Source organism: Desmodus rotundus, chromosome 11, assembly GCF_022682495.2.
Source record: "Desmodus rotundus isolate HL8 chromosome 11, HLdesRot8A.1, whole genome shotgun sequence".
NCBI lineage: Eukaryota > Metazoa > Chordata > Mammalia > Chiroptera > Phyllostomidae > Desmodus > Desmodus rotundus.
In genome coordinates, this window is record NC_071397.1 from 67,654,631 (window position 1) to 67,682,450 (window position 27,820).

The 27,820-nt window shown below is 36.1% G+C and overlaps 1 protein-coding gene across 1 annotated transcript in view; it reads left to right on the forward strand.

Annotated features, from left to right (window-relative positions):
• The first annotated feature begins 3,424 nt into the window (after positions 1–3,424).
• RFX6 (regulatory factor X6) overlaps positions 3,425–27,820 on the forward strand; it is a 52,365-nt gene continuing 27,969 nt past the window's right edge. The window contains exons 1-6 of the mRNA XM_024552155.3: positions 3,425–3,647; positions 3,949–4,105; positions 6,797–6,920; positions 8,526–8,587; positions 19,284–19,361; positions 20,511–20,538. Of these exons, the coding sequence (XP_024407923.2) occupies positions 3,425–3,647; positions 3,949–4,105; positions 6,797–6,920; positions 8,526–8,587; positions 19,284–19,361; positions 20,511–20,538 (672 nt within the window). The remainder of the gene's footprint in view (positions 3,648–3,948; positions 4,106–6,796; positions 6,921–8,525; positions 8,588–19,283; positions 19,362–20,510; positions 20,539–27,820) is intronic.

A 27,820-nucleotide genomic window follows, 5' to 3' on the forward strand; every position in this document is an offset into this window, starting at 1 on the left:
GCATATAGGAATATGAGCAGTCTTTGGTTAGCTGGTCCAGCTATCAACAGGCTAACTGTTCTGTTTCTTTCTTTCACTCTCTGGCCACTGTAATTAATTTAGAACATCTCTCAGGAATGTCCTCCTTGTCAACAGCAACAACGTGAAAAGTATTACCTGAAGGCAGAATAAAAAAATACTTTCTACATTTAAAAAGTATTGTTGGCAAACAGGAAAAATTAGAGGAAATAGGAGCTTTCACAGAAGAAAATTTCATAGAATACGATCACTCCAGCTCATACTAAGCCCAGAAATAGTCTAAGCAAAGAGAAAGATATCCCTCCGAATCTTTCTGCCCTGAAAAGAGAACACTCCTTTCCTTGTCTATGAGCACTAGAAAGGATCTACGGAATAAAAACATTAGATACCTTTTCCTGAGAGCTTACTGTTCCAGGTACTGTATAAGATTTTTCTTTATTTCATTTAATTCTTAATAAACCCTATATTGTGATGTCTTATTTCAGCACAATTTGAGTCAAGTAGTCATTTCCAAAGGTGATTTTTAAAGAAGCGTTTGTTTCTAGGAGAAGCAGGGAAGGTAATAGGGATAGCAGGACAGAGGAAAGGATGAAGCCAAACAAAGGTGGGATTTCAAGGATTGTCTAGGAGGAGATGCTTCAGCTTGATCTCACAGAGAGGCTCTGGAGTGTAAATTGGCAACCTCAATGTATCCCCCATGAGATCAGTGAACTTGGCTTTTATTCTCCCTACTCATCAGTCAGGGGCTAAGGGCTACCAAGGCGGAATATAAACACTGAGTCACGTGGACTTTCTCTGTCTGTGGACCTTGGTGGTCTGGTAACCAAGGCACTTCCTCCAAAGAGTCTCAGGTGCTCTCAGGTAGCGCTGTTGAAGCTGGTTCCTGCCAAAAAAAAAAAAGGGGCAGAAGCTGGGAGAACGGTGTCAGAAAATGTGAGAGGGATCCTAGGGGATCTGGGCAGAGCAGCCACGGTCTGCTACAGACAGGTACTAAATTTTCCAGTTTAGAGAGAGAAAGAACTGAAAGGTTAAGTGGCCCTTCACAATGATAATGAGTTCATCTGACTTCAAATCCTTTTTCCTTTCCCCTTTACTTTGGGAACTTCAAGAATCTCCTTTCTCAGATACCACTGTGCTTTTTTCTTAAAACAGAGTAATTTTTTTCAGATATTCTTAGGATCAGTCAAATTGCATGCAGAATTTTGTATGTATATATGTGAGTATATTTATAAGATTTTTCTCCCTGAGTAAATGATGTAAAAAATTTCTTAAAGGAAATACAAAAAACATAATATATGAATCACTATTTTAAGAGGTTGTCTCCTATTATTATTATTATTATTATTATTTTACTTATTTTTTTATTTTCCTGCCTAGGATCTTATAACTTGTTTATCACCACATATCTCTAAAACTTTGGTCTCTTGGGCTCATATTAATTATATTAATCACAAATGGCAATTGAGAATGACAACAGATCCCTAGTCCCCATTTCGAGCGCTGCTTTCACTGCTTCTCATAAGTTTAGGGAGGATTGGCATTAATTCTCCTCTAAACACTTGGTGTAATTCACCAGCGACGCCTCTGGTCCTGCGCTTTTTTGTGTTGGAAGTTTCTGAGTACTGATTCAACCTCTTGTTACACGTCTATTTAATTTCTATTTGCAGCTAGAAGCACAAAGAGCTTACAGATTATTTTGTTAGGCAAACGGTTTACTTAGAATTAAGGCAACTGCCAACTTTTTTAAAATTCAAGAATAAATCTCAGTATTTTTCTAATGTTGCTCTTTTGATTATGTGATCTTAGTGGGCAGAACTTTCACGTACACAGAGTTAATCGTTGGAACTCCCTTTATAGAATGAGTCTGAGGGTGTCTTTGTAAAGTGGAAAAATTCTAAACTTTAGTATTATAGATCTAAGACCCGCTGCCTGAGAAAGTTCCGAGGCTTTTGGGGGCTTGGGTAGAGATCCATATGCAGAGCTGTCCCTGGGGGGGAGTGCAGTTTCAGACCTTTGGGTGCCTGGATGGGTGGCTGGCTCCAGCCTGAGCCCAGCTGCTGGAGGTAGGTAAGGAGCAAGTCTTAGACAGAGAGGTAATGCCTTCTCAACAAGTGGTGCTGAAAAATGGGAAAGATGTAAATACACCCATAATCCTGGCTGCGCAGGCCAGGTAATGCTCTTAGGCTGTATTACTTGTACCCATAATTCACCCTTCAGCCGTCTACCACCTTGGGTCTCATTTTGTTTTCTTCCATGTTAAATTTTGATATAATGTAGTAACATTAAATTCAAGTTCAGGGGTGTTTTCTCTTTCTAATATTCCAAGAGAGCATGACAGGCTGTGGCTTGCGGTGAGGCAATGTGAATCGAAAGAAGATCTTTGATCTTTTTGGACAGTGCTAGGCGTTTAGTTGTCAAAAGAACAGATGATGAAATGAAAAATTATGTGGCAGACAACAGTCACCCCAAGTCTTTACTAATTTCTCTGTCTTAAAAGGAGCACACATTATCATATTCAACATGTGTGACCCTTGCCATTTTGGATTGAAAATGAAATACTGTGATTTCATTTTCATTTCAACAAATGTCCATTGCACTACCCAGACGTGTAAAAGATGAGGAATCCGCCGGGATGTGTTTAAATCACAAACTACTGTCAGTAGGAGCGAATGCACCTTTTCCTCCAAGCTCAAGGCCAGAATCTCTGGGAAAGTGAGGCCTGGGATTCTGAGTGCTTGCGCACCCGCGAGCAGGGCAGTCGGGACACGTGCGCTGCGATGGTGTCTGTCCCCCGAGTCACGGAGGAGAGCCCTCACCAACCCCTAGGATTGCCCCGGGAATAAATAAGCCCTGCCCGGGTCGTGCAGAACTGAACGCTGCTCTGGGGTCCTCCTCTTCCCGGCCGGGGCTTACTCTCAAGGCTGCTAGGCGGCGCGGCGTTTGTGCCTCCCGAGTGTAGGGACGCGGACATCTGCTCTTCCCCCCGAGAAGACCGTGAGTGGATCTTTTCTGATCTTTCTGGGAGCTTCTGGCATGAGAAGTGTCCTTGGGCCCAGCGCAAGCTGAGAAAAAGGGGGGAAAGAGGGAGAAGGAGATGTGGGGAATGGGACTCCATTACTCTGGTGAGACGCGCGCAGGTGAGGATGCCAGTTTCGAGTTGTGCATCAGTCAGGACCGCAGACAGGTGGAGAAAGGCAGTCCCGCCTCGGCCCACCTGGTTCCCGGGGCGATCTGAGCTGTACCTGTGCAAAGCTTTCCTTCTCCACGCCGCCGCGGGGATCCCGAGCCGGAGGCCCCCGCCCCTGTAGCCCAGGTCCCCAGCCCCGCCCCGCCCCGCCCCGCCCCAAGCTGGAGGCTCCACCGGGAGCCGGCGCCGACGGTGCCCAGGTCTCCCGTGGCCAGGAGGATGGCCAAGGTCCCGGAGCTGGAAAACGCCTTTCCGCAGGCTCAGCCTTCGCCCCAAGTTTCCTCCGACGTCCAGGACGAGTGTTGCGTGCAGCTCCTGGGCAAAGGCTTGCTCGTTTACCCCCAGGAAAGGGTGTACCTGGCGGCTGAAGCGCAGCCCAGAGGCGCGCTGGGCAGCAGAGAGAAGGAAGAGGACTCAGAGCTGCGGATGGGAGTTAAATCAGGTGAGTGCTCTGCTCTGCTCCCTCGGGGATCTGATTGGAATCGGGATTGATATAGTCTAAAAAAGGCATTCAATAAAAAAAGTTATAAACACACCGCAAACATACAAATATGTAGAATGTTCTGTTCGGATCTTTGTATTTCCCCCAGGGAAGTATTTCTTAACTAGAAATTAAGGGACTTCACATAGGTGTCCTCCCAACCCCCCATAGGCCACCCCGTTAGACGCAAAGGTACATTAAGAGGCTACTCAATTGATTTTATGTTCTGATTTCCTGTATCATCTTTTCAAATTGCAACCAGAAATGCATTTAAGCAATGGCAGCTTTTCCTCTGAAGAAGAGGATTCGGACAGTCGCGACAGCAAAACCAAAGCAGCAGACCCACACCTGTGTCAGAAGAAAACCATCACGCAGATTATGAAGGATAAGAAGAAGCAGACACAGCTGACCCTGCAGTGGTAAGATTCCCACCCCCCCCCCGACCCCGGGGTACACTTAAGCACCTGTTGAGTTTTAAAAGTCAGTATCTTCAGAATCTTTGCTTTTCTCACTTTGCTTCTCCCTTTTTAAACTTTTTGTGAGAAGTTTAAAAGACCAATTAGAAATTTATTCCAATTTTTTTTCACTGAATATTTGGCAGAGAGACATATTTTGGTGCTGATGAAAAAGGAACTACAATACAAATAAAACCACATCATGTTCTTCATTATTGACTAAAACTATAATTCATTCAAATGTAAGCAATAATGGATGTTTTTATGACTTATTTGCTTAACATGAAATCAGTTTGCTCCTGTATATTTGTTATTTGGTAGTTTTGTGTTTATAAAATATGATTCTTAAAAATAATTTGGAAGGATGAGGATTTTAACATTGCCTTTATCTATAAAAGGGCAAATTTAAAAATGGTGCACTAGCCATAAGGTGAAATATATTCGAAATAGAAGAAATAGAAAAATCAGTTAAGATATTGCTAGTAACTTAAATAGATGTTCTATTGTTTTTATAGCACCTGTCATATATGATTTATTATAGTAAAATATCAAAATTGGATTTTGTGTAAAATCTATTAATACCAATGATTTATCAGTATACTCTATATAGAAAACATTGTGTAATATTGATCTAAAAGGAAAAGGGATCTAAAGTAAAACATCACATTAAACTTCCCCTCAAAGTGTGAAGAAATAGGAGTATATATTTTCTCCCAAATTCCAAATAATAAGCTAGTAAGTAAAAAGTTCTATCCACTGATAAGTTACATAATCTGTTTATATGTAAAGTATTATCTACATTTTAGGAAAATGCAAAAAAATCATAAAAATTAGTAATTTAAAAAAATTTATTATAACATTAAATTACAGTTTTATATACTGTTTTTATAATTATATACTCTTTCAAATATTTAAAATATAAACCAGTGATCTTCTAAAGTTATGGTTTAACTATGAAGTTGATGTCACACTTACTGGTTAAGAATACACCAACCAGAGCAGTAAATAATTGAGCTAATAATCTGGAATATTTAGGATACAACTATTTCATTAGGATAACTAGGACAAAAGTGTTTTGATTTTAGTTATATTATGGAGGTCTTTCAAATGATCAGTTTCTTTTTGTCAGTTCAAATTGAATGAATAAAGACAAACTTCTGTTTATTTGTAAATATGAATACCTTACAATTAAAGTAGGAAGTTATACTCCAAATTAGTATTGTACTTATGCCTACAATTGCTCAGTTTTGAAGACAAAAGCAATACCTACAACATCAAAACAGCCGGTGAAAAGTGGGCATTATATGCATGTCATTAACACATAATTTTAAAATACTTGTGTGTTTCTCAGTGATTTTCATTTAAATATTCCACACCTTCTCCCTTCAAAAGTGATATATATATTTTTAAAAACCTAAGTGAGTTATTTATATTTTAAGAATTTTCCCTTAAGGTTATAGATGATATTGAGGATGGTAAAAATTAGAACAGAAAGTTAAAGTGAAAAGTCTGATTGAGTAACTCCAATTTTCACTGTCAACTAGGTGTTTGTTTTTATGTATGCAAATCTTACTTGGGTTTGCTTCTTTTTTTCCTTCTTTGTAGCAAAATAGATGTCTGATGCTTTACCTGGTTAGAGAACATATCCTTTACCTTTTATCTCATGTACATTGGGAATATGTTAAATCAAAGATCTTAAAGAGTTCCACTCAATTTTAATCTAAATGGGTAGTTTGTATTGCATTGTTCTTATATAGTAGTAATTCTGAATTTAATATGCATAAATTTGGTAAGTTTTAGCCAAAATAACCTCCTGAATTGTCAGAAAAACTGGAAATAGAATCTACAAGTTCTGATTTCTAGATTGCTGTTCAGAGATTTGTAACCTTTAAATATATATCTTTACATTTATATAAAGTGTGTTTAATTGCAATTATAGACATCCAAACAATAGAATTACCTCTAAATTTTCAAAGTTTGTGTTATTGTATTTGTAATATAAAGCTTAATTTATATCATATTTAGAGGTATCTATAGAGAATTACATAGTGTTTCAAATGTGGAGGATATTTCAGGTAATTACAGTACTGCTCACAGTTAAGGTGTAGGATAAAAATAGATCAGTACCATTCTGGACTTAAGTGAAGTGAGTTTACCCTTAGGTATTTTCCAAATACATGCACCACCGTGCTTCCCTAACTATTCAGGTTCAGAACTAGTTTGTGCATAACAACAAATGATTGTAGACATTTGCCGTCCTGAAGCCTGGCAGCCTTTTCGCATTGAGAATGTTCTTTTTAAAAAACCCCCATCATTTTCAATTTCACTATTAATTGTATCTCACAGAACAAACTCCAAGAACAGTGAGGATTTACAATACATAGAAATAAGACCTGTTCTTTAGGCTGTTGACCAGGGAGGAGTGGTTTTATGTTAGCCATATTATTTTAACTGCATTAACAGGTGTTCATTGGGGTTCTTGCACTTATGACATTAATTTATGATCTTATTTTGAGTAATACCCAGAATATGTCTACTCGTGAACTCATTTGTATAAAGCATCTATTCAAAAATGGACATTAAATAAATATGAAAGGGGAATGGAAAGGAGAAATAAACAGAATGTTTGATTTGACCTTTTGCCTTTTGTCTTAGGCTTGAAGAGAATTACATTGTATGTGAAGGAGTTTGTTTACCACGGTGCATCCTTTATGCGCACTATTTAGATTTCTGCAGAAAAGAGAAATTGGAGCCAGCCTGTGCAGCCACCTTTGGAAAGGTAAGTGACACATATTGGCTCTACTACCTTACAGTTAAAGACATGTGAGACAGAGAGGATGGAAACAAATTCATCTGAACAAGTTTTCATATAGAATATTAAAAAATGTATATCTCAAGCATAAACGAAGTCTTTTAAGAGCTGTATCTGGAACTGTTACACATCTTACTTTGATTTTACCTACTATATGTTTTACCTTGAACAACTATATATTCCAAATGTTAGAACCCTACCTCTCTGAAGGTTTAATGTGACCTTACAGGAAACTGCATTTGAGCAGTGACATTTGCTTTCAGAAAGGAATATATTAAAGAATGTCGTCTGGACTGTATTGAGAAGCAAAATTAAGTGGAGGTGACAAGTATCTTGGTGATGCAATTGATTATTATGTTTCTTATTTAGTGAGTCCAAGTATAAGAGTTTTTTAACAGATTTTTTTATTCTATTACATAAATATTATAGATCTCCTAATTCTCTACTTCACTCTGACTCTAAGATGTTACAGGATTGATTAAATTTCTCTCATTTTTATACATTTCTTTCTACCCAAATTGTATGTCTAGGATGGGAATCTATAGAACCGACATTACTATATTTATATATGTGGATCTCATTTTGAAAATCAGGAAGCACTATCAGTACCTTGTGAAAGTCTTGTTCTTTGAGATTCTTATACTTGATGGCCTAAGAACCTAAGATGTGCCGGAAAAACTGCAGGAAGCTTAATTAAGTCTCAAACATTGTATCTTACTTAAACTGAAATCCAAGTTCTAGCCTGTAGAGGGACTCATTGCCCAGAAAATAATGAATACTATGGTTCGGCCTCTCAGTTTTTTTTTAAATAAAATGGTTTATCAACTTACTTTAAAGAAACTTATTTATGAGAGTGGTGAACATGGTCAGCCAGTGAGTTAGGCTCCAGCCGAGGCTGTGACTAATTCATGTGAGACCTTCTTAAACGCATTTAATCTCTTCAGAGCTCTGCTTACTGCTTGCTTACTCATTCTATAAAATAAGGAGGTTGGATAAGACAATTTTTAATGTCCATTTTAGCATTATTATTTTATGAGTCCCCCTTATGGCAGTAATTCTTATCTGTTAGGGGGGTCGTGAAACATCCTGAGAATCTGATAGAAACTACAAGACCAGTTCCCAAGACGTGAACACATCCATAGTTTGCTAGTTTGCCCTGAAGCCTTTAGAAGATCAGTGTGGATCTCCTATAATCCAGATTAAAACCCCTGCTTTATGTAGAAAAGATTTATGTTCTTTAATCAGATGTTAATTTTTTTTGCAAGTTTAGAGAAAGAAACATAGAAAAGAAAAATTTTAAAACACTGCTGTGGAGATGCTGTAAAGCAGAAAAAGTTTCATGTGTCCCTCCAGGGTTGGAGATGGATATTTAATGTGGATAAACCTCTAGATAGAATTACTGTAGAGAAACTCAAGTCTTCCCACTAAGTTGATAAAGTAAAACGTGCCTTGGATATTGAGACAATTTGTACTTGAAGTTCAACATTTATTTTCTAGAATTAATTAGTGATGGGTGATCTGAAGTAGAACCATACACTTTCTAAAAACTAAAGTAATTGATTTTCCTTTTAGACCATTCGCCAGAAATTTCCCCTCTTAACAACACGGCGACTTGGAACAAGAGGCCATTCAAAGTAAGACATGTCAATAAGCATGTATCAGACTAGTACATGTGATACCTTGTGCATGAAGACTGACACAATGTCAAATAGGTATTGTCTGTATTGGTGAATAGAACCAGGTATTTTCTTCTCGATGAAGCAGACATTTACCAATTGTAAGAACTAAAAAGAAAAATGAGTGGACTTTCAGGTAATATTTTAAAAGCAAAATTGACAGAAAAATCATAATAGTTTTTCTGATGAAATAACTCAAATAAATCACTTTCATAACCTTAAAGCCACTCCCAAAGGCACCAGTGTCAAGAAGGGCAGATGTATGTATTTAAATAAGTGAGCAAACGGAATTCCCACTCTGAAGAGCAAGGCCAAAGCCAGGGGTTGAAGCAAGGTTCAGGTTCTTCCTCTGGTTGTCTGATAATTTTTAGAGTCTCCTCTTTCTCCTTGAAGAAAAATAACGTGCCTGAAATGACCTCTTTGGTCATCTCTTAGTGTAAATATAAGCATGAATGAGGTGTCGTATATCCCTCCTCTTGGTAACTTTAGCTGTTTTTTCATTTGTGTCAATCTCTGTACAACCTGCAGTTATAGGTTTTTGTCCATCACTTATTTGCTCTTTTCAGTTTTTAGTTTTTCCTTTCCTTCTGCTTACAAACATATCCAGATCTCTTTGATGTTGATGAAAATAAAATTATCTCAAACCTCTACACTGTTCTTTTTAATTAGTTATTTTTGTCTTTGCTAATTCTTGAAAGGGTAGCTATCTGCTCCCTTCCCCTAGTGTGAATCACATGCCTCTGTTCTAGTCATTTCTTTACCAGCCATAACAAAAACCCAGTGTCTCGTTTTTACTATTGCGCATCTTCCTTGGTGCCTGTCTAGCATTTGAACCTACTGAAAATGTCCTCTTAAAATAAATACATACATAAAACTTCCCGGATGGCTTCCCCGGCACAGCCCTGCCAGGTCGTCTTCCCTTCCCTACCTCATTTTTCAGTCTGTGCAGTGTCTCCTTCTGCCCTAAAATCCAGTTCAGCACTGTCCAGGGAAGTAAAATGCAGCCACATAGTTGAAAACATTCTAGTAGTCACATTAAAAGAGTAAAAAAGGAACAGATAAAATTGATTTTCATGTTTCATTTAATCCAACATATCCAGAACATTTAATTACCATGTAATTAAAATAAACATTATTAATGAGATATTTTATGCTCTTTTCTGCTAAGTTTTTGAGATCCAACGTGTATTTTACACTTCCAGCACACATCTCAACTCAGACTAGTCCCGTTTCAAGTGGTCAGTACCCACATGTGACTAGTGGAGACTGTTACCCAGCTCAGGCTTAGTCACTTGCCAAAACAGAGGTCCTTCTCTTTGGGCTTCTCTTGAACCTGTCTGTCTTCATCTTTACTTTCGTAACCTGGCCTTGACTCAGTCTTTCCAGTCCATTCAAAACACTTTTCCCCAAACCGACCTAAAATTCAGATTCAATCCTGCCTCTCTCATGCTCAGAAACTTTCGCCAGCTCATAATGTCTACTAGGAAAGACAAATTTTTATCACCTTGACATTCAAGGTCTATTATGATTTAGTCCCAACCCATTTTCCTATCTTATAATCTCCTTTCTTATTTCTCAGCATGAAGCCTGTGCTCTCCCCAAATTATTGTCCTATTACCCATTGCTTCACCCTCAATGGTCACTCCTTTGTGTATGCTCTCTTCCTCCATCGAGCATGGTATTTGCCCTCTGGGTGTGCTGAAATATCATACATTTAAAAGAATATCCCGTGAACCATCTCTTCTTCAGACTCTTTTCTTAGCCCCTTGATTGATTTTAGATTCTTTCTTTGTACTCTCACAGCAATCTGCGGGAACCTATCTTCATGTGCAATTAACTTACTTCTTCCACTCAACAGACAGTATGTTGAGGACAGAGACTTTGTCTCGTTTGCATTCATATTTTATCTGTTGTCTGCTACATAACAGATCATCAGTTAGTATTTATCTAATTGATTCCAATTAATATTAACAGTATTGTGACCTCAGAAGGAGGGACAAAATGCCAAATTGAAAGATAATGCTGGATTTTTCCTTCTAATCAAATCAGCTTTTTCCCAAAGCTGAGTCAATTTTTCTGGCTAATTTTTACTGAATTTGATTTCTACTGGATTGTGTGTGGAGAAAAGATCAGTCACTATTTAAGTAGATAGGTAACCGAAGAAGAGGCAAAGCAATGCTGAGAAATCCTCTTCATAGGATCTACAGGAGGGCAGGCAGGCAGGTTGCAGAGAAAGTCAATTAATCCTAGAAGGAGACTTTAAGATTAGGGATGAATCATTAACCCCGTGTTTTGTGACACAGGGAGGCTCCAGTATTTAGGTTTTTGTAACAACGTGTGATGACTTCGGGTGATATGTTTGGTATCTAAGAGTAGACAAGCCCAGAAGTAAACAATGACAATTTGAATTTTCTTCTACCTTCCTGATATGCCGTTTTGGCTTTTATAATTTGCCTATTATATGTTTGGTGTTTAGATATCATTAGGAATAAGAAATTTTCCATATGTAAACTAGGACGTTGAGAGAGATGACAAAATGTAAAGTTTGTGTACTTTGTCATTGGTAATGCTTTGATGTAATTATTCTTAGCCAGGTAGTTCTCCTGTTTTTATACATTCCCAAGCAATACCCTTAGATTTTTATCCTGAGAGATGATGTATGTAAAAAGGCAGCATTGCCTAGTAGGAGCATAAAGTTTAAAGTTGGACAAGTCTAAGCTTTAATTCTCTGCTTCCATACAGAGCTGTGTGTGACTCTAGATGAGTTGTTCAGCTCTTCATCAGTAAATATCCATCTCATAGTTTTGTCGTGAATGTTAAAAGAAATAAAATATAGGAATGAATGGAGAAATGAATATGGTTTCAACTTTACTATTTTTAATACTATGAAATTAATCACTCAGTGCATCCAAGTATCAGCAGTCTGTTAAGGTTATTATTTATTGAGAACTACATACACACATTCCCCATAATCCTTACAATGATAAAATTGGAATTCCTGTGTTTTACAAATGAGAAAACTGCAGTTTAAAGATTATTGACTTGCCCAAGCCCACACAGATACTATAAAATAACTATATTGGCATCTAAATAAATGTTTATTTGGCTCTAAAGTTTGTGCTTTGTCAATTAGTAAAGCCTACTGCTTTCTGATATCAGTCATATCAACACAAGAATCGTTTAATTGAACTTTGGTTTTTTAAAGTATAACTTTTTTTTTTTCTGATCTAAGTTTTAAAAATTCATTAATATATTGGATTCTTTTTCAAAGAGCTAACAACATTTTCTCAAGCCTCAATCATAAGGCATTTTGAATTATTTTATACTTATTGGGATATATTTATATTTTATATTAAAGCAAATGTGTAGTATGAACATAATTTTGCTCTCTGCTTTTAATTTTTGTCTTAAACATTTTAATATGTTGGCATGTTATCTTCACACTCATTTCTAATGGATGTTTAATATTCTAAAAATTTACATTTTATTAAAGGTATTCTTATGTTTGTAGAAATATGAACAAATGATGAACTAGAAATATAAATGAAGAAGTAAGCATATTTTGGAAAAATAAGAATTTATAATTTCTCCCAGTTTTACTAGTAATTTTTTAAAACTTATTTTATTGTCATAGTGTTTAGTACAATACCCTAAATGTATTATTACTGAATTTTTATTAAACTATTTCAAAAATAAAAATAAATTGGGTATTAATTTATTTTAAATTTTGTGGATTACATAATAAAATATATTAATGATGGTCATTTAAAATATAAGTTCTAAATTTTGCCAAATTCTTATGGAATATGCTAGAGTATGCCCAATAATTTCATTTGGGTATCTCAGGCAGAATTTATTTTAGATCATGATTAACATAAAAGATTCAAAAGATTCTTCTGTATTGTGGGCACAAGATGAACCACTACTTCTAAAACTGTCCTTAGGTGCTGTTAATGTCCATGACACAATGTCACTTTCCAGATTTTACTGGTTAGTGTGTGAAATTCTACAGTGTGTGAAGTGCTGATCTATGGTGACCAAAGACATGATTAGTACATTCTGAAACAATAGGAGTGAATTCTGTGTTTATTTTCAAGTTCTGTTTCTCTAAGTTCTGACATAAGTGGATATTAAAATGGTCAGTCCAAAATGGGCAGAGCCAAGAATGTGTTCAACCCAAAAGGAAGGGAGAAAATATTTTGTAAGGACAGATACATTAAAAACAACCATAAAAACAAATGGACAGAATTGCTAGGTAGGTAGGGCCCATTGTCAAAAATCAGAAACATTTAAAAACTGACTGATTTGTTTCCAGTGGCAATTCAGATGTTCCTCATGAGAAGCCTTTGTTGCCAAAGGTTATGGAAAAAGGTCTCTAAAGATTAACACTCCAGGTCAGAAAGGCTCACCCTAGAGCATTGAACCTAAGCGTGCTTTTTGGACAAAGCCAGTGTAGTTGCAGGCAACATTAGCATCTCAGCTCCCCATCCCTCCCTTCACCCTTAACCATTATTATGCTCCTGGCCGAGAAAACCAATATTTCCAATGGTGGATTCTTCCCAATCTCAACACCAAGATAAAAACTGACTTTGCATTTTTAAAATTTATTTACAGCCAATGCCAAAAATATACACCTGATTGTTTTTCTGTGTGATGTTTTTAAATTTAGATTTTGAATAAATAACAATAATACAGCATTCTGTAGGTACAAAAGAGTAATGAAAAGTAAATATTGCTTATTTGATGTTATAAATGTATTATATCAAGAATGATCAATCCATTTATATTTATATTGATGTATAAAGCATGGTGCTGAAGAGTTTTTGAGATGTAGAGAATAATACCATAGAGTACATGGTGTCCCAAAACTTCCACCATTAATCTTTATTTATTTAATAAGCACTTTGCTGAGTATCCTGAGGGTGAGTAGGCCCTAGGGGTATGATGAGCAAAAGGAGCCTGTATCCCATCTGTGCTCGGAATAACTCAGAGTGGGGGAGAACACGGTTGAGTAGATTTCATGCGCATGGTAGACTGTTTGATTTGAAGTTACATTTTAATTTCTTATAGACTTTGATCAGTTGGATCTTGGTTTTCAGACATGATGGACGAAAGCTATTATCTTATTTATTAGTGGTGATTTAGTGGGTTAATAAAACTGATATGGCAGCTGCTCTTATCATAGTTAAGTTATTGCAAGTCCCTGAACAGCTTAATCCCATCATTTCCTTATCAGTTATCATTTGTGTAGTGTAAACTGACCTCAGGGCTACTAGCTCAGTGGGAACATCTGTTTCAGGAATCCCGTGTAATGACTGAAATGGAAAAGAAGAAATGTAGGTGTAGGTATACATAGATCAGCAAATGAAGAAAAGTATTAGACACAATGTAAATATCTCAGTAGTAAAAAAGAGCAGCGATAATTGCATTTGTCCCGTTAAAAATCTCTTGTATTTTTTAATGTGTTAACTTTATAATGTGGACACAAAAATCAATGAATAGTATTTCTTTATTCCTCAGATGTAAATGATATCTGTTACTTAATATAAGGCTGCGGACAGTTGATGCTAATAAATACAATTTTGTTAGTTCACAAAGACTGCTTGCATTATGAAAACATTTTCTTAGAGAAACTAGCTAATCATACACAGGATTTTAAATCACTTATTATGTATATTCTTTGATAAAAATAGATAAAAACCATTTAGGGAGAAAGAACTGTGCCATGTTTATTCCGAGTAACCCACAGGACAGGCAGCGGGCAGTGATATTGAAATTAAAACAACTAGTTGTCCCACAGTGAAAACTTCACGTTTTTACTTAACATGCACCAGCTCATGTTCTTGTAATGCTAGAACATTTCTGGCAAATATTTCCTAGCAAGTTCATTTTAGGGAACTATATTAACAACAAAATAGTGCTATAAAATGTTGAAATGAGATGAAAAATCCATGTATATGTTGCATGAAATCACCCTGCCCAGTTTTATGAGGTTTGCGCTTTAGCTGTTAGGAGGAGAGAGAGCGATGGTTTGTTATCGTCTCTGTTTTCAGAGACATGGAATCACTACTCAGATCATGCCATGCACCTAGTTAGAGTAAAAGAAAGGCTAAACTAGAAAAATTGTATTGTCAGCACTAGAAAAAAACGTGTATGAAATGTGCTAAAGCATTACTGTAGTGGTCACTGCAAAACAAATTTATATTTCTAATGTTCTTTATGCCTAAATACACTGGTTCCACTGTTGCATTGTATACCTACATTGCTAGGTATACAAGGTTTGTTCACTCCAGTATTTTACAGATAACCTGGAAATGCACAGTGCTAGGAGGAGGTTATTGGAAATGATTGGCTTTAGGAGAATTTGCTTTTTATCAGTTTCTAAATTTCTGGCAGGATACATTGACTCACCCAATAAATGAGGATTTTTCTTCACAGTAATGTCTAAGGGGGAACACAATGAAGGGAAAGATGCAATTTTCTTTCTCCAAATCTTACAGTTAGTAGGTGAGGTAAGCCATGTATACACTCATCAATGGTACGGGGTATAAAGCTGCATGGGATAAATGACCAAGAGAAGAATTCAAAGGACAGAAAACTTGGTTTTACCTGAGAGACCAGGCAAAGCTTCATGCATTAATGCTATGCCTTGAGGCATGGGTAGGAAATGAGCCAGGAAGGGAGAATATTGTCAATGGAGACAGAGCTCAGCCAAGTAAAGGCACCAAGATGGGAAAGAAGATATTCATGGAGAACAAGTAATTCTGACAGAGTAAATAAGTTTATACCGTGTTAGTTGTAGGATTAAAGGAGTTAGTAGACTTACTTGCATACATACTCTTAGACAAGAGATTCTTCAATCTCTACCAAATTTTAAATTGTGCCATTTTAAGTATATACTTAAATGGAGAAAATGCTTTACTTGCTGGTTGCTGTAGAAATTTGAGGCAAAGTTCTTTGCATGTAACAAGTGCTCAATAAAAAGTATCCATTTCTGTTACCTGCTAACACCTGCTTCAATTTTGGCACATATTAATTTGGTGTTGCAATTTATTGTATGCTTTTCTCTCCACAAGACTGTCCAGTCTTCCAGGGCAGAGACCTTCTTCTCCCTCTCTTCGAATCCTCAGCACCTGGCACACAGTAAGCACTGAATACATGTCTACAATAAGGGAGAGCTCACTCTTCCACTGGTCCCCTATCAGCTGGCATGTTTATAAGACTGTAGTAATGGAACATGCTCAACAGCACCAAGACAGCTAAATCATGAGGTATTGCTAATGAGAAAAGCACACGCTTTTCATTTGTAGAGTGAAATGTAGCTGACCAAGTTACCTTCCTCTGGTGCCAGTGTGTGTGTGGTTACAGAGCCATTTACATTTGACCTACGAATAAAATACATTTCTTGAAAAGGACATTTTTATTTGGGTAGAAATAAAATCTTGACTCTGCATGTAGGTGGAGGCATCAAGTACATCTAATTTTAAAAATATCTTGCTCTAATGATTGGAAGGGAAGAGATAAAATAATACAATCATTTTATTAAAATAAAGAACAAATGAATTCTGTAAGAAAAATATCCTTTTCTTAAAAACCATATGTAAGAAAAAATTATAAATCCATTTGAGTCAGTATTTATTGGGTCTTAAAGGATATTGTAATTTTTACAAAAAGTGATCACCAGTGATTTTAACAAGTGGAAGAAACCTGTGCCTCAGGCTCGGCCTGTGTGGTTGCTGTCCTGTGACTGGCAGGTGGTCTGGTTCAGGAAGCCGTGGACTAAGGCGGACGTCAGAGCATTCGTGTTCCTGAGCTGACTTTTCATGCTGGTTTTTCCATTGCTGTATTGACAGCTATGCAGTGGTCAGGACACAGCATGGCCTTTATTAGTTTGTTAAACTCATGACCGTTCCTTGACTTACGATTTTGTCTGCCACCTGTCAAGGCGATGTATTTTATCCCAGTCTGCATGGCAAACTGATTTTCCATGGTATAATATATTTTGCAGGTTGAAAAAAGGTAGATGAGAAAGAAGATAAAGTTATAATAAAAGATTATCATTTTTAAAACAAGTGGTTAAAATGTAGTTATTTAAACTATAGCATCTTGTTTAACAAACTGCAAGCTTTGCATAAGAACATAAAATTACAATATTCTGTATTTTTATTGTAATAGAATTCCCTGTCCTCAAGCATTTCTTGCTTTATTTCGTCTAATGTAAAGACATTTCCTTTGCTATCTTAGTTCTAAAATCTAATAAAGGAAATATTAATATTTATTTCGGTCTCTTGGCTCATTAACTAATTCTAATTCTAATTCTAATTCTCATTAACTAATTCTAATTAGTTAATATAATTGACTAAAGAGCATTTAAATCTGCTCAGTTATTCATAGTTTTGGGATATTTCCTTTATCTATTCCTATTAATATAGCTGCTTTTGGTAATGTCTTAATGACAAGTTTCCTTCTTTTCATTTCTAATTAGAGACAAATCAGTACAATACTTTGGCATTTCTGTAAGTTTTATATTTTCTCCCTTTCCCCTTTGCTCCAATATGCCTTAGAGGTTCTTCTTCCTCACCTACCAGAGGATCATTCTCTGTTCTGCAAAAACTGAGCAGCGGTGAGCCGCCTCTGTTCAGGGTAACAGGCTACCATTGTCCTTCTGCCAAAACTGAGGACTTGAAAACTTGTTTCTTCTCTGCCAGCATCATAAAAATGCCTTCATTTACCTTGATCACTCTCTGTTACTACTTCTCAGGTATAATAGCTATTTCTGAAAATATTTGTTACAATACATGGAATTTTTTCATATTTAGAAACGCCTCTCCATCTCAAATGTCCCGGGGTCACTGCAGGCAACTTCTCCACCACAGAACTGCCCTCAGGACCTGATGGGAGAGCACCCATCTCCGGGCTTCACACTGCAGGGCTCTGCTACGGCTGTCCTCCAGCTGTTCCCCTCCCCAAGGGATAAGGAGTCCTTGGCCCGAGGGAATGTGTCCACCCAAAGAGCACTTCCCCCTTCTAATCCAGGTCCCTGGGGCCGGAGTATTCCCCGTTCAATCAGCCTCCCGTCTGCCTCCTGGGCCTACGTGGGGCTCTCCCTCATCCTTTCTCAGAAGAGTGCTCGGCTCCCGCAGTAAGCACAGAGCAGAGGACTGGCCAGGAGGCCGCTATTCGAAGGGTCCCTGTGTGCATGGATCCTGAGCGTGGAGGCTGCGGTGTTCACAAGAGGCCCCTCACAGTGAAAAGGAGCAGGGGCGGAGAAGTGAACGGGGTGGAGGGTGGCTCTTCCCCACACAGTGTTCCCCCCACAAGGAACTCCAGGAGTCTAAGGATTCTAAGTTCAAACAACCTACCAAAACATTATGCAGTTAAATGGTCAAGATAGGGCAGTCACATGTATTTAGTAATTTGTTAGCTTGACTTATATCTTTTAAATATTTGGATACATGATATTCAGGCCTCCATTGTCCTCTCATCCTCGGCTTTGAAAACAGTTGGAGGCGGAGTCACTCTGCCAAGTATCTTCTGTGTTGCTGAGGTGGGGAATGGAGCCTTGGAACTTAGATCCTTCTGCCCATTTTCAGCTCAGATGGGGATGCTAAGGAGTGACCCTTTGAATATGCTTACATTGGAATCCCTTTATTCTCTTTAGTTATCCCTTCCCTGATCTTAGATGAATGCAAATTGAAGTGTTAGGTAACCACACAGGCAGTGGTGTAGCATGGGGAGAGAGGGGGAGTGAAAGCAGAAGTGGGCAGGCTTGGCCGCCCTCACCAAATACCCACTATATAACCTTTGTAGTTTTGTGCCCGGGTGTGTACTCTGTTAGCAGTCTGCAGTTTTGCAAAAAATGCTACAACGTGAGACGAGATGGATCCTATACTTACCTGTGGCTCAGGATTCACAGGCACATTTATGACAAATTATTCATATACATTCTATGATTTATATTTGCAATTGATTCATGACATGGTTTGCTCCCCCCCACCATTGTTGCACAAAAGTTTGAAGTGAAAATGACAGTGAATTGGGCTTCTCATTCCACACGAGGAAAAAGACTTTTAAAGGATCACATACTTCACACATATTCCTATGCGTGATATCCATGTCTTCTTCACACGTAATGTCATGCTATTTTCTCTATCTGATAGATACAATACAAAGGAACCCTGCTGTTTTCTTATTTAATTGACTAAACTCAAGTTGAATGGAGCCATATGCAAATAGATACAATCTGCAGACTTAGAGCCAATGTCTACATTTACAAGTTTAAGTGCCTACAGTTAAATGCCTACAATTACATTCTTTTTGCTTTGAAACCTAACATTTTAGGGGTTTAAAGGAGTTTGGCAGTAGGTGTTTCTTCTATCTTTATCAAGTCAAGAGCCAGAATATATTTATTTAATTATTTTAATATAGTAATATATGTTTAATTTATATTTAATATATTTAAAACATAAGTAGGATTAGTTGCCCTCAAAGAGGGATTTAGCACATTTACGATGTTATTTGGAAAAAATCAGGAAAGGAAGGTGATCAACGAGCTGCAGTTCTTACTTGTGGTTTACTTCAGTTATGCTTTAGTATCTTCCCCCCTTCGGAGCCTCCTACAGTAACACAGAGCTGGTCCCTGTCCTGGCCCTAGGTATCACTATTATGGGATTGGCATCAAGGAAAGCAGCGCGTATTACCACTCCGTCTACTCTGGAAAGGGCCTGACAAGGTAGGGTTCCGCTATCCTCCAGACAACTTCTCTGCATTTCTTTAAATGTGCATGATATCTACTGAATAGAACAACTTACTGATTTTGCATATAAAATGTTTTATTTTAAGCATCAGATCTTAATTTCAACTTTGTAAGGACACTTACAGTGATAGGGTCTAGATTATTGTACAATGTATATAATTTTCAATCATTAATGACAAATTAAAAGTGAAACAGGTATTTCAGAGAGATGAAAAAGAAAAACCAGGGAAGCCAAATTGATTTTAAATTAGTATTTATTCATACGGCTGAATCTGTTTTCAGGCTGAATTTAGTAAAAATAAAGGCAGAAATTATAAATGTGTTTTTCTTTTCCTACTAGACAACCTGTTTTAAATATCTGTGTGCTGAGCAGGACCTTATGCAGATGAAAAGGTTGTAATTGTACAATCATGTCTAATCACAGGTGCCTTTACTGCCAGCTTACCTTAGTAAGATAAAGCTACTGACCTTTCTGAGACTCTGTGAAAGGAAAAACACAAATGAATATAGAGAATACATTGCTCTCATCTGCCAGCACTTGCCAGGGGGAGGTTATTCACAAGTGAAGTGACATTCTGTGAAACCTATGATATATGCAATTATTATTTTTTAAATTCTAGAGCTCTGAATAATTAAATCGACATCTGGGATCGCCTTGATGACTTATCAAGAATTGCTCTTAGCTCCCAAAGAATGAATTGTTTTTAAAAGTAAAGTGTCCTGTGGTGGGGGGGGGGGAATGAATTTAGTCACCTGAATCATACTGAGATAAACTCAACACATTACAAAGAACGTATGGAAGCTCACTAGCCACTGCCCATTGTAAAGTTCGAGTGCAGCCTGGAACACAGACACAGATATGTACTGCCGAGTATTCTTGCTTGCTTCAAATCTTAACAGACTTCCCTAAGGTTTCTCAATTTTACTTTTCCTTAATAGATTTATTTTTTTAGTAAGTTGAGAGAGATGCTTAGATCCCTTTGAACATCAAATAAATCTCTCCAGATTTATTTCGCTAATCATGGTATGAAATTACTACTTGGTAGGTTGTCTGTATTTCCTTGATAGCTATAAGTGTTTATGTGTATATATTTTTAACTAATGGAAAATGTACTCACTTTTAAGGTTTTCTGGAAGCAAGCTGAAGAATGAGGTAAGAATTTCTTTCATTTCTTCTATTTTACATGTGCTATAATACATATTACAAACTGAACAGTAAGTATTAATCACTTTTGTTGTCAAATATGGAAATAAATGTTATTTATTAGGAACCCCTTGAATGATTGAGGACTTCAGACCAAGCGAAGTTATATTGGGGGCAGCTAATGGTTCTTTATATGGACTTACTGAACAACTTGCAATTAACTTAGGAGAGGTAATTTTTAAATTATCCTTACCTAATATCAGATATTTAAGTGACTGCAAAAAAAAAAAAAAAGACCATTACTGATCCAAGAAATTTCCACTTAAATATAAATGGCATGCCTAAAGCTGAGGACAGGGAAAGAATTGCTATTTGGGATATACCTGTTTGGAAAAAACCTTTAATAGTTATCAGGAAGCCCAAATGCTATGTTAGGGTTGGTTTTAATGTTAGGGTTTGTTTTAGCCACTGTGTGTACATTAGTCACTTTGCCGATCTCTTCTACAACAAGGACGGGTGTGGGTGGTGGAGGTGGGAGTTGGTAGAGAGGGTACATTACACCCCTGGACTCCTCTTCCCTCTAGCTCCCAATCAAATCACAGATCAGCAAAGAGACTTTATCTAAATGAGTTAGACTACCATTAGGGACTGCATGGCTAATTAGGCACATGATAAGGGCTTCATTATCCTCAAGTTAACTAATCATTAAAAAGAGGTGCCGCAGAACTAAGGGCACATGACAATGTGTTGTGTGGTGAATCTGGACCTGAGGTAGATGGTACCTCCATTAGTTTGGTGAAATGGTGCAAGCATATTATCTTAAGAAATAACATAAAGCCCCAATCCTCTGAAATGATCAGTTTCTTCCCACTAGTGTTTTTAATGCAGTTAATGGCTAACTACATAATAAAATCATCTAGATTGCTCTTTTTATCAATGAAGTAATAGTTCTTTATTAGATAAACAATTATGAAAGGGCAAAAATATTGACTTAGAAATATACTTCAGTTGACCTGAAGTTTGTCAACAGGGAGTTTCAGTAACTTCTCTCAGGTGTTTTTCCACCACTTGGGTGGAGCTCGGGGTATCAGCTGGTACAGCCCGCGCCTGGCAAGCCGTGCTGTACAGAGTGAAGGAAAGCGTTTCTCCCGTTTCTCTCTTCATCCTCAGGAGAGTGCACTACAAACTCATAAAGTTAAAAAGACGATTCCAGGTAGGCCACGTAGCATGTGTTTCTAAAGATACCTGACAGAGGCGGGGAAGGGAGGGGGGTTTGGCTGGGGTGGGGTGCAGGGATGGGCAGGAAATGCAGGCAACTGTAATTGAATAATAATAAAAATTTTTTAAAAACCTAAATAAATAAATAAATTTAATTCAAAAAAATAAAGATACCTGACGTGATAGTAGAGTGTCATTACTATGATGACTATAGAAATTAGCAAAATTAAGGACTTTCTGAAAGCCCAGGACTACTCTAGACACTTTTAAAAAATGATAATAAAGTATTTGTTTAACAAGGTTGAAATAAAAATATTTTGTGCTCAGAGTGACCATTGTAGTTTGCTCAGGACCTGAGGCTTTCAGCATAAGCCTGCACATTTCTGGTCCTTGGAACATTAGTAACTGTGGGATACAGGAAATGGGCATTAACATATATAGTTTATAGCTAAGGAAACTGAGGCTAAGGGATATATTTGCTTTTTAAAAAGTTCTGAGTACAGCTTTATTTTTTAAAACCCATGGTCAAGATATTAATCAAGAGATATATGAAGTTACAGGCACTAGGGAACAAAATAGTGAGTAGATAGATTTGACCCTTTACAGAGTAGCAGAAAAATATGTCTTACGTAATTATAAGTAATTATGAAGGGTGTCATGGCAGTTAACCTAGTGTAAGTGGTTAATGACATTTACCGCAGGAAGTGACATTTAAGAAGAGAACTGTAATGGAAAAAATACAATAAAGATTAAAAAATTGTTTAAAAAGGAGAGAACTGATAATAAGTGAGAATGTGGAGGAGGAGAGCAGTAGGGGAAGAGAGAGGAAGAGTGGTCCAGACAGATGGAACAGCAAAGGTTAGGGTTTCTCAGCCTTGGTATCATTTACATTTGGGCTCAGATGATTCTGTTGTGGGGGATGTCCTGTGCATTGTAGGATGTTTATAGGGTAGGACTTTATAAAATTTAAATTGTAGGAAGCAGCAGAAATGCAAAATATTTAGGAGCCATCATAGTAAAAGACGCATACTACCTGTTTAAAAAATACAGCTATAAAAGAACATTTTAAAGGAAAAGACATGTGACAAGTCTGGATAGGAATTCTAGTTATTACAAAGGTGCCAATTCTTCCCATATTAATTTAAACATTTAATACTCTAATAAAAACATCATTGGGTAATTAATTTTTTGAAATGATGAAAATAGCTATGGACTTGACCCAGAAAAATAGAAAGTAAAAGATTTGTCCGGTAGGTATTATAATATTATGACACTATGGTGCTGACTCAACTGAAGGAACAACAAATCTACAGCAGAGATGAGATACCTGAAAAAAGACCCTCGTATGTATAAGAACTTAGCATATGACCAAGGAGACGTTTCAAATGAAGAAGGAAGACGATATTTTTCAATGATTGCCTTAAGTTTTTTCTGGAGGAAGATGGAGTACAAAATAGATAAATATAATTCTTCAGGGCATAATGTTATAAAAATGAATAATTTGGAGAAAATTTTCTATATCTCATACCTTTATGAATTTCATATAAATTACTATGTATACCAAGAATAATTAGAAGGAAACATATGTATCTACTTCATTTCTGGGTGAGGAATGACTTTCTAAGCATGAAAAAAATTAAGAGATTTCAAAGAAAAAAATAAAACAAATCAAACACTTCTTTGTATCAAAAGTACCATATACAAAATTTGAAGAAAAAAAGAAAAACCGGGGAAAATATTTTCTGCTAAGATGACAATGGGATGATATCTCTACTACATGAAGAAATTCTATCAGTTTATAAGAAAAATATGAAGACCACACTGAATAGTGAAAGATGTGAATAGACACTACACATGAGAAAGAAAAGACCGATAAATGTGTGAAAAATTGATTACAATAAATAAAAAGTTAAATAACATTTTAAATGATAAAATTATCAAATATTAAGGAATTGTTATGCCGCTGGTGAAGGTATGCTGAAATGAGATCTCTCATATCCTGCTGGTTAGACAGAACCAAGTTTCTCAAAAATAGTTGCAAGATCTGTATCATTTTTAAAGTGTTTATACACTTTCTCCCACTAATTTTGCTTTTGCATGAATCTCACATAAAGCAATAATAGAAAATGTGGATGCAAATATCATGCGCAAAATTGTTATTGACTATAGTGAAAAACAGCATGCAACCTAAATGTCTAATAATAAAGAAATGGTTACATAACGTATAGAACTTTTGGAGATAAAACACTGTATCATTTATTAACAGGCTTTTTTACTGACAGAGAAGTAATATTTAGGAAGAAAAACAGGGCATGAGAGCAAATATACACATACTGCTTCAAGTATGTAAATAAAACAATATTTAGATATTACATGTGACAGAAGGTTACTACCTATAAATATATGTGCAGTATGGTAGCCCCTATGCACATGTGGCTATCAGTATGTAAAGTGTCCAGTTTCTCTGTCACACTGACTACATTTCACGCATTCAGTAGTCATATGTAGCTGGTGATTATTGTATCGGCCTATGCAGATATAGAAGAACGTTTTCATCATCACAGAAAGTTCCATAGAACAGTATTGTTTTGGAATATGTAAAGTATTCAACTTCAAAATATAAAGACAGCTCAATATAAATATAGCAAAATATATGAACAGGAAATTAGCACAGGATGAAAAAGAATGACTAATATGTAGTGTTGTTCATGGCACCCATTCTGACTGACCAGGTTCCATAACATATGGTCAGTAAATATTTTGAATACCATTTCCACCAATAAACATATAAAAAGTGCTCAATCTAAACCTTCAATCAGAGAAATGCAAATTAAAACTATTAGTAATTATTTAACTATTATTGGAATAATAACAATTTAAAAAGTCTAAAAATATATTTTCAAGAATGTGGAGAAAAGGAACTCTCTTTAGCAGTAGGAGGGACAATAACTAGTAAAACTGAAGGCATGCACACCGTATAAATGCATTCCTAGAGAAACTTCTCACTGTGCACAAGGAGGCGTGTGGGAAGATGTTCCTAAGAGCATTGTTTATAATCTCAGAATGCTGGAAAATAAATGTCCATTATGATACAATGGGAAAACGTATTTTACATATACTTATACAAGGGAATGCTACCCTTACTTGGAAATGAGTGAACTGCAGCTGTAAGAATCACATTAGAGTCATCTCAAAAACCTAAAGTTTAGTGAAAAAAGCTCATTGAATTTAGAAGGATACATACTTTATGGTACCATATTTAAAGCAATAGTACTTATTGCTTAAAAATATTTACATATGAAGTAAATGTTTGGAGGTTTGAATAGGAATGATAATAACCAAATCCGGAATATTAATTATTTCTTGTGAGGAAGGAAAAGAAAGAAGTTAGGGAGAGCTACAGAGCTCCTTTAATATTTCAAACGTCTAATGTCTTAAGATGGTGAATTCATGGGTATTTGTTACTTTTTATCTATACTAAAAAGTATAGATAGTTTTAAATAGTTTATAATATAAAAGCAAACAAAATCAACAACAAAAGCAAAACAAAAAGGAAAATGGATGGTAATAGTAGTTATCAGTCAGTGGTATGAATTTTGATAGTTTCAATTTTTTAATTCAGAAATTCAGTGGTTCAGATTTCATTTTGTTTTAACTAGCTAAAGTACTGATTTGCCATTATTTCTTAAGAAAAAAGTCCCTTGATTTCAGACATTTCAACCAGGAAGTTTCCCTGATAGTTTGAGTTTCCTTCTCTTCACATCAAGCCTTCATGGCCAGTTCAACAACTTTGTACCAAGATAAACAACAAATCCTCCCTTCTTGGTGTATGCTCTTCAAATATTTGTAGAGTGTTATCATGCTCTCTTTTAGTAGTAGCCAAACTGTGCAGCCGAACTCCTTTAATCTTTCCCCATAAATCAGACCCTCTTGCCTTCTAATCATATTGTTTCTTTTCCATAGGTTCCTTCTTATTTTCTTTTGGAAATAAGATTTTCAATAGTTAACTCAAGAGTACTGAAGTCATCGGTTGCCGAAAAAAAAACCCCAAACAAACAAAAAAACCCCAGACCTCTGTAGCTGGCCTATGATCTGGCATCTCCTAGTATAGTTAAAATAGGAAACATATTATTGGAATCAAAATGATTATATTTTACTTTTTTTTCCACTTTAGCAATCCTTCTTTTTTTTCTGTTACATGTTCTGGCAGTATTAGTATTTGATTTTTTGGGGTCTTTTACTTTTTATTCTTTTTATTCAGATTATATATTTCTTTAAAAAATTTTATTGTTATTCAATTACATACCAGCTTTGTATACAATTGTTAATATATTCAAGCAAAGTAACATTTAAAAACTTTTTCTTGAACACTCTGGTCTCCTGTTGATGTTCCACACATTTGTTAACTTCTGTTACACAGAAGTATTATTTATCATCATGAGAGCTTTAAATAAGCGTTAAAATAAAACATGTATTTTGTTCCTTAATATGTGTTTCCTTAACACTACATTTTTTATTGGGAAATGTATTACTTATAACATGCACACACACAATTTACAAACAACCATGAGATAAAAACTGAAGACCAGCCTCATGGCTGAAAAGAGAGAAGTCCTCTGTGTCCCCCCTTCCAGTCACTTCCTTGTCCCTGCTGAGCAGGTTTCCACTGTCCAGAATTTGGTCTTAATCACTCCTTTGTTTTTCCCTAAACTTTATCACTCTTGAATGAATTCCTAACCATGTGGTGATGATTGCATAACCATATGAATGTGCTTAATTCCACTGAACCCTATACTTCAAAATTATCAAGATAGTAAGTTTTATGCATTATTTATTATTGTCCAGTTTATTATCACCAATATATTGTTTATTATTTACCATACATAGAAATGGATTCATTTTTTTCTATGACTTTTTGGTTTCATTCAACGTAAGGTTTTGTGATTCATCAGTGTTAATACATGTAATTCTAGTACTATTATTTATAATTCTATATAGTGTTATATAAAAATGCTGTATCACAATGCATTCATTTCTTTCATTGTTGGTTTCATTTTTTTGGTAGAAAAACAATATTGTTACGAGCATTTTTCAAGTGCACAGGTTCAGGAGTGGAATTCTGGGTCCTAGGATGTGCTTATGTTTAATTTTACTAGCTAAGGTCAAGTTGTTTTCTAAAATGGCTGTATCAGCTTATGTCGCTTCAGCTGTGTGTGTGACATTCCTTGTGCTTTACATTCTCAGAAACACTTGGCATCAAATAACATTTTAGTTTTTGCCAATTCAATAAGTATAAAATGTTATCTATGGTTTTCATTTGAAAATTGATTTTGATAACTACACAAAACATGAGCTTGAAATTCTTCTTGGGTTTTTATTGGCTGATTCTGTTCTGTGAAATATTTGTTCAGATCACGTAATTTTTCTATTTTAAAAATTTGATTCTTAGGAGATTTTAAAAATATTCTGATTACCAATATCCTATAAGTTATGTCTTGTAAATAACTTCTGCCTGTTGGTGGCATGACTCAGCATTTTATACAGTGTTTTGAAGAAGGTAATTGAAAAATTTTATGGCTGGTGGGTTCTTTTTTGTATCTTGTGTGTTAAATTCTGTGTTTATTCCAGATTCTAAATATACTTTCCTACAGTCTTCTAAAAGTATAAAGTTGCTCTTAACACTTAAGTTCTTATTTCCTCTGTAATTGACTTTTTCCTATTTTCTTACTGTGCAAAAATACACATGACAAAAATTTTACTATCTTAATCATTTTTACATACACACTTAAGGGGTACTAAGTGCATTCATACCGTTGTACAGCGATCACTATTACGCATTAACTCGTAATCTAGCAAAAGGGAAACTCTGTAGTCATTAACATTAACTCCCCATCTTCCCCGTTCCCAGCCCCTGAAAACCATGATTCTATTTTCTGTCTCCGTCATTGTGACTACTCCAGGTACTTCATATAAGTACAATCATACAGTTTTTTATGTTTGTGATGGGCTTATTTTATTTAGCATAATGCCCTTAAGGTTCAAGTTTCATCCATGGTGCAGCATACATTAGACT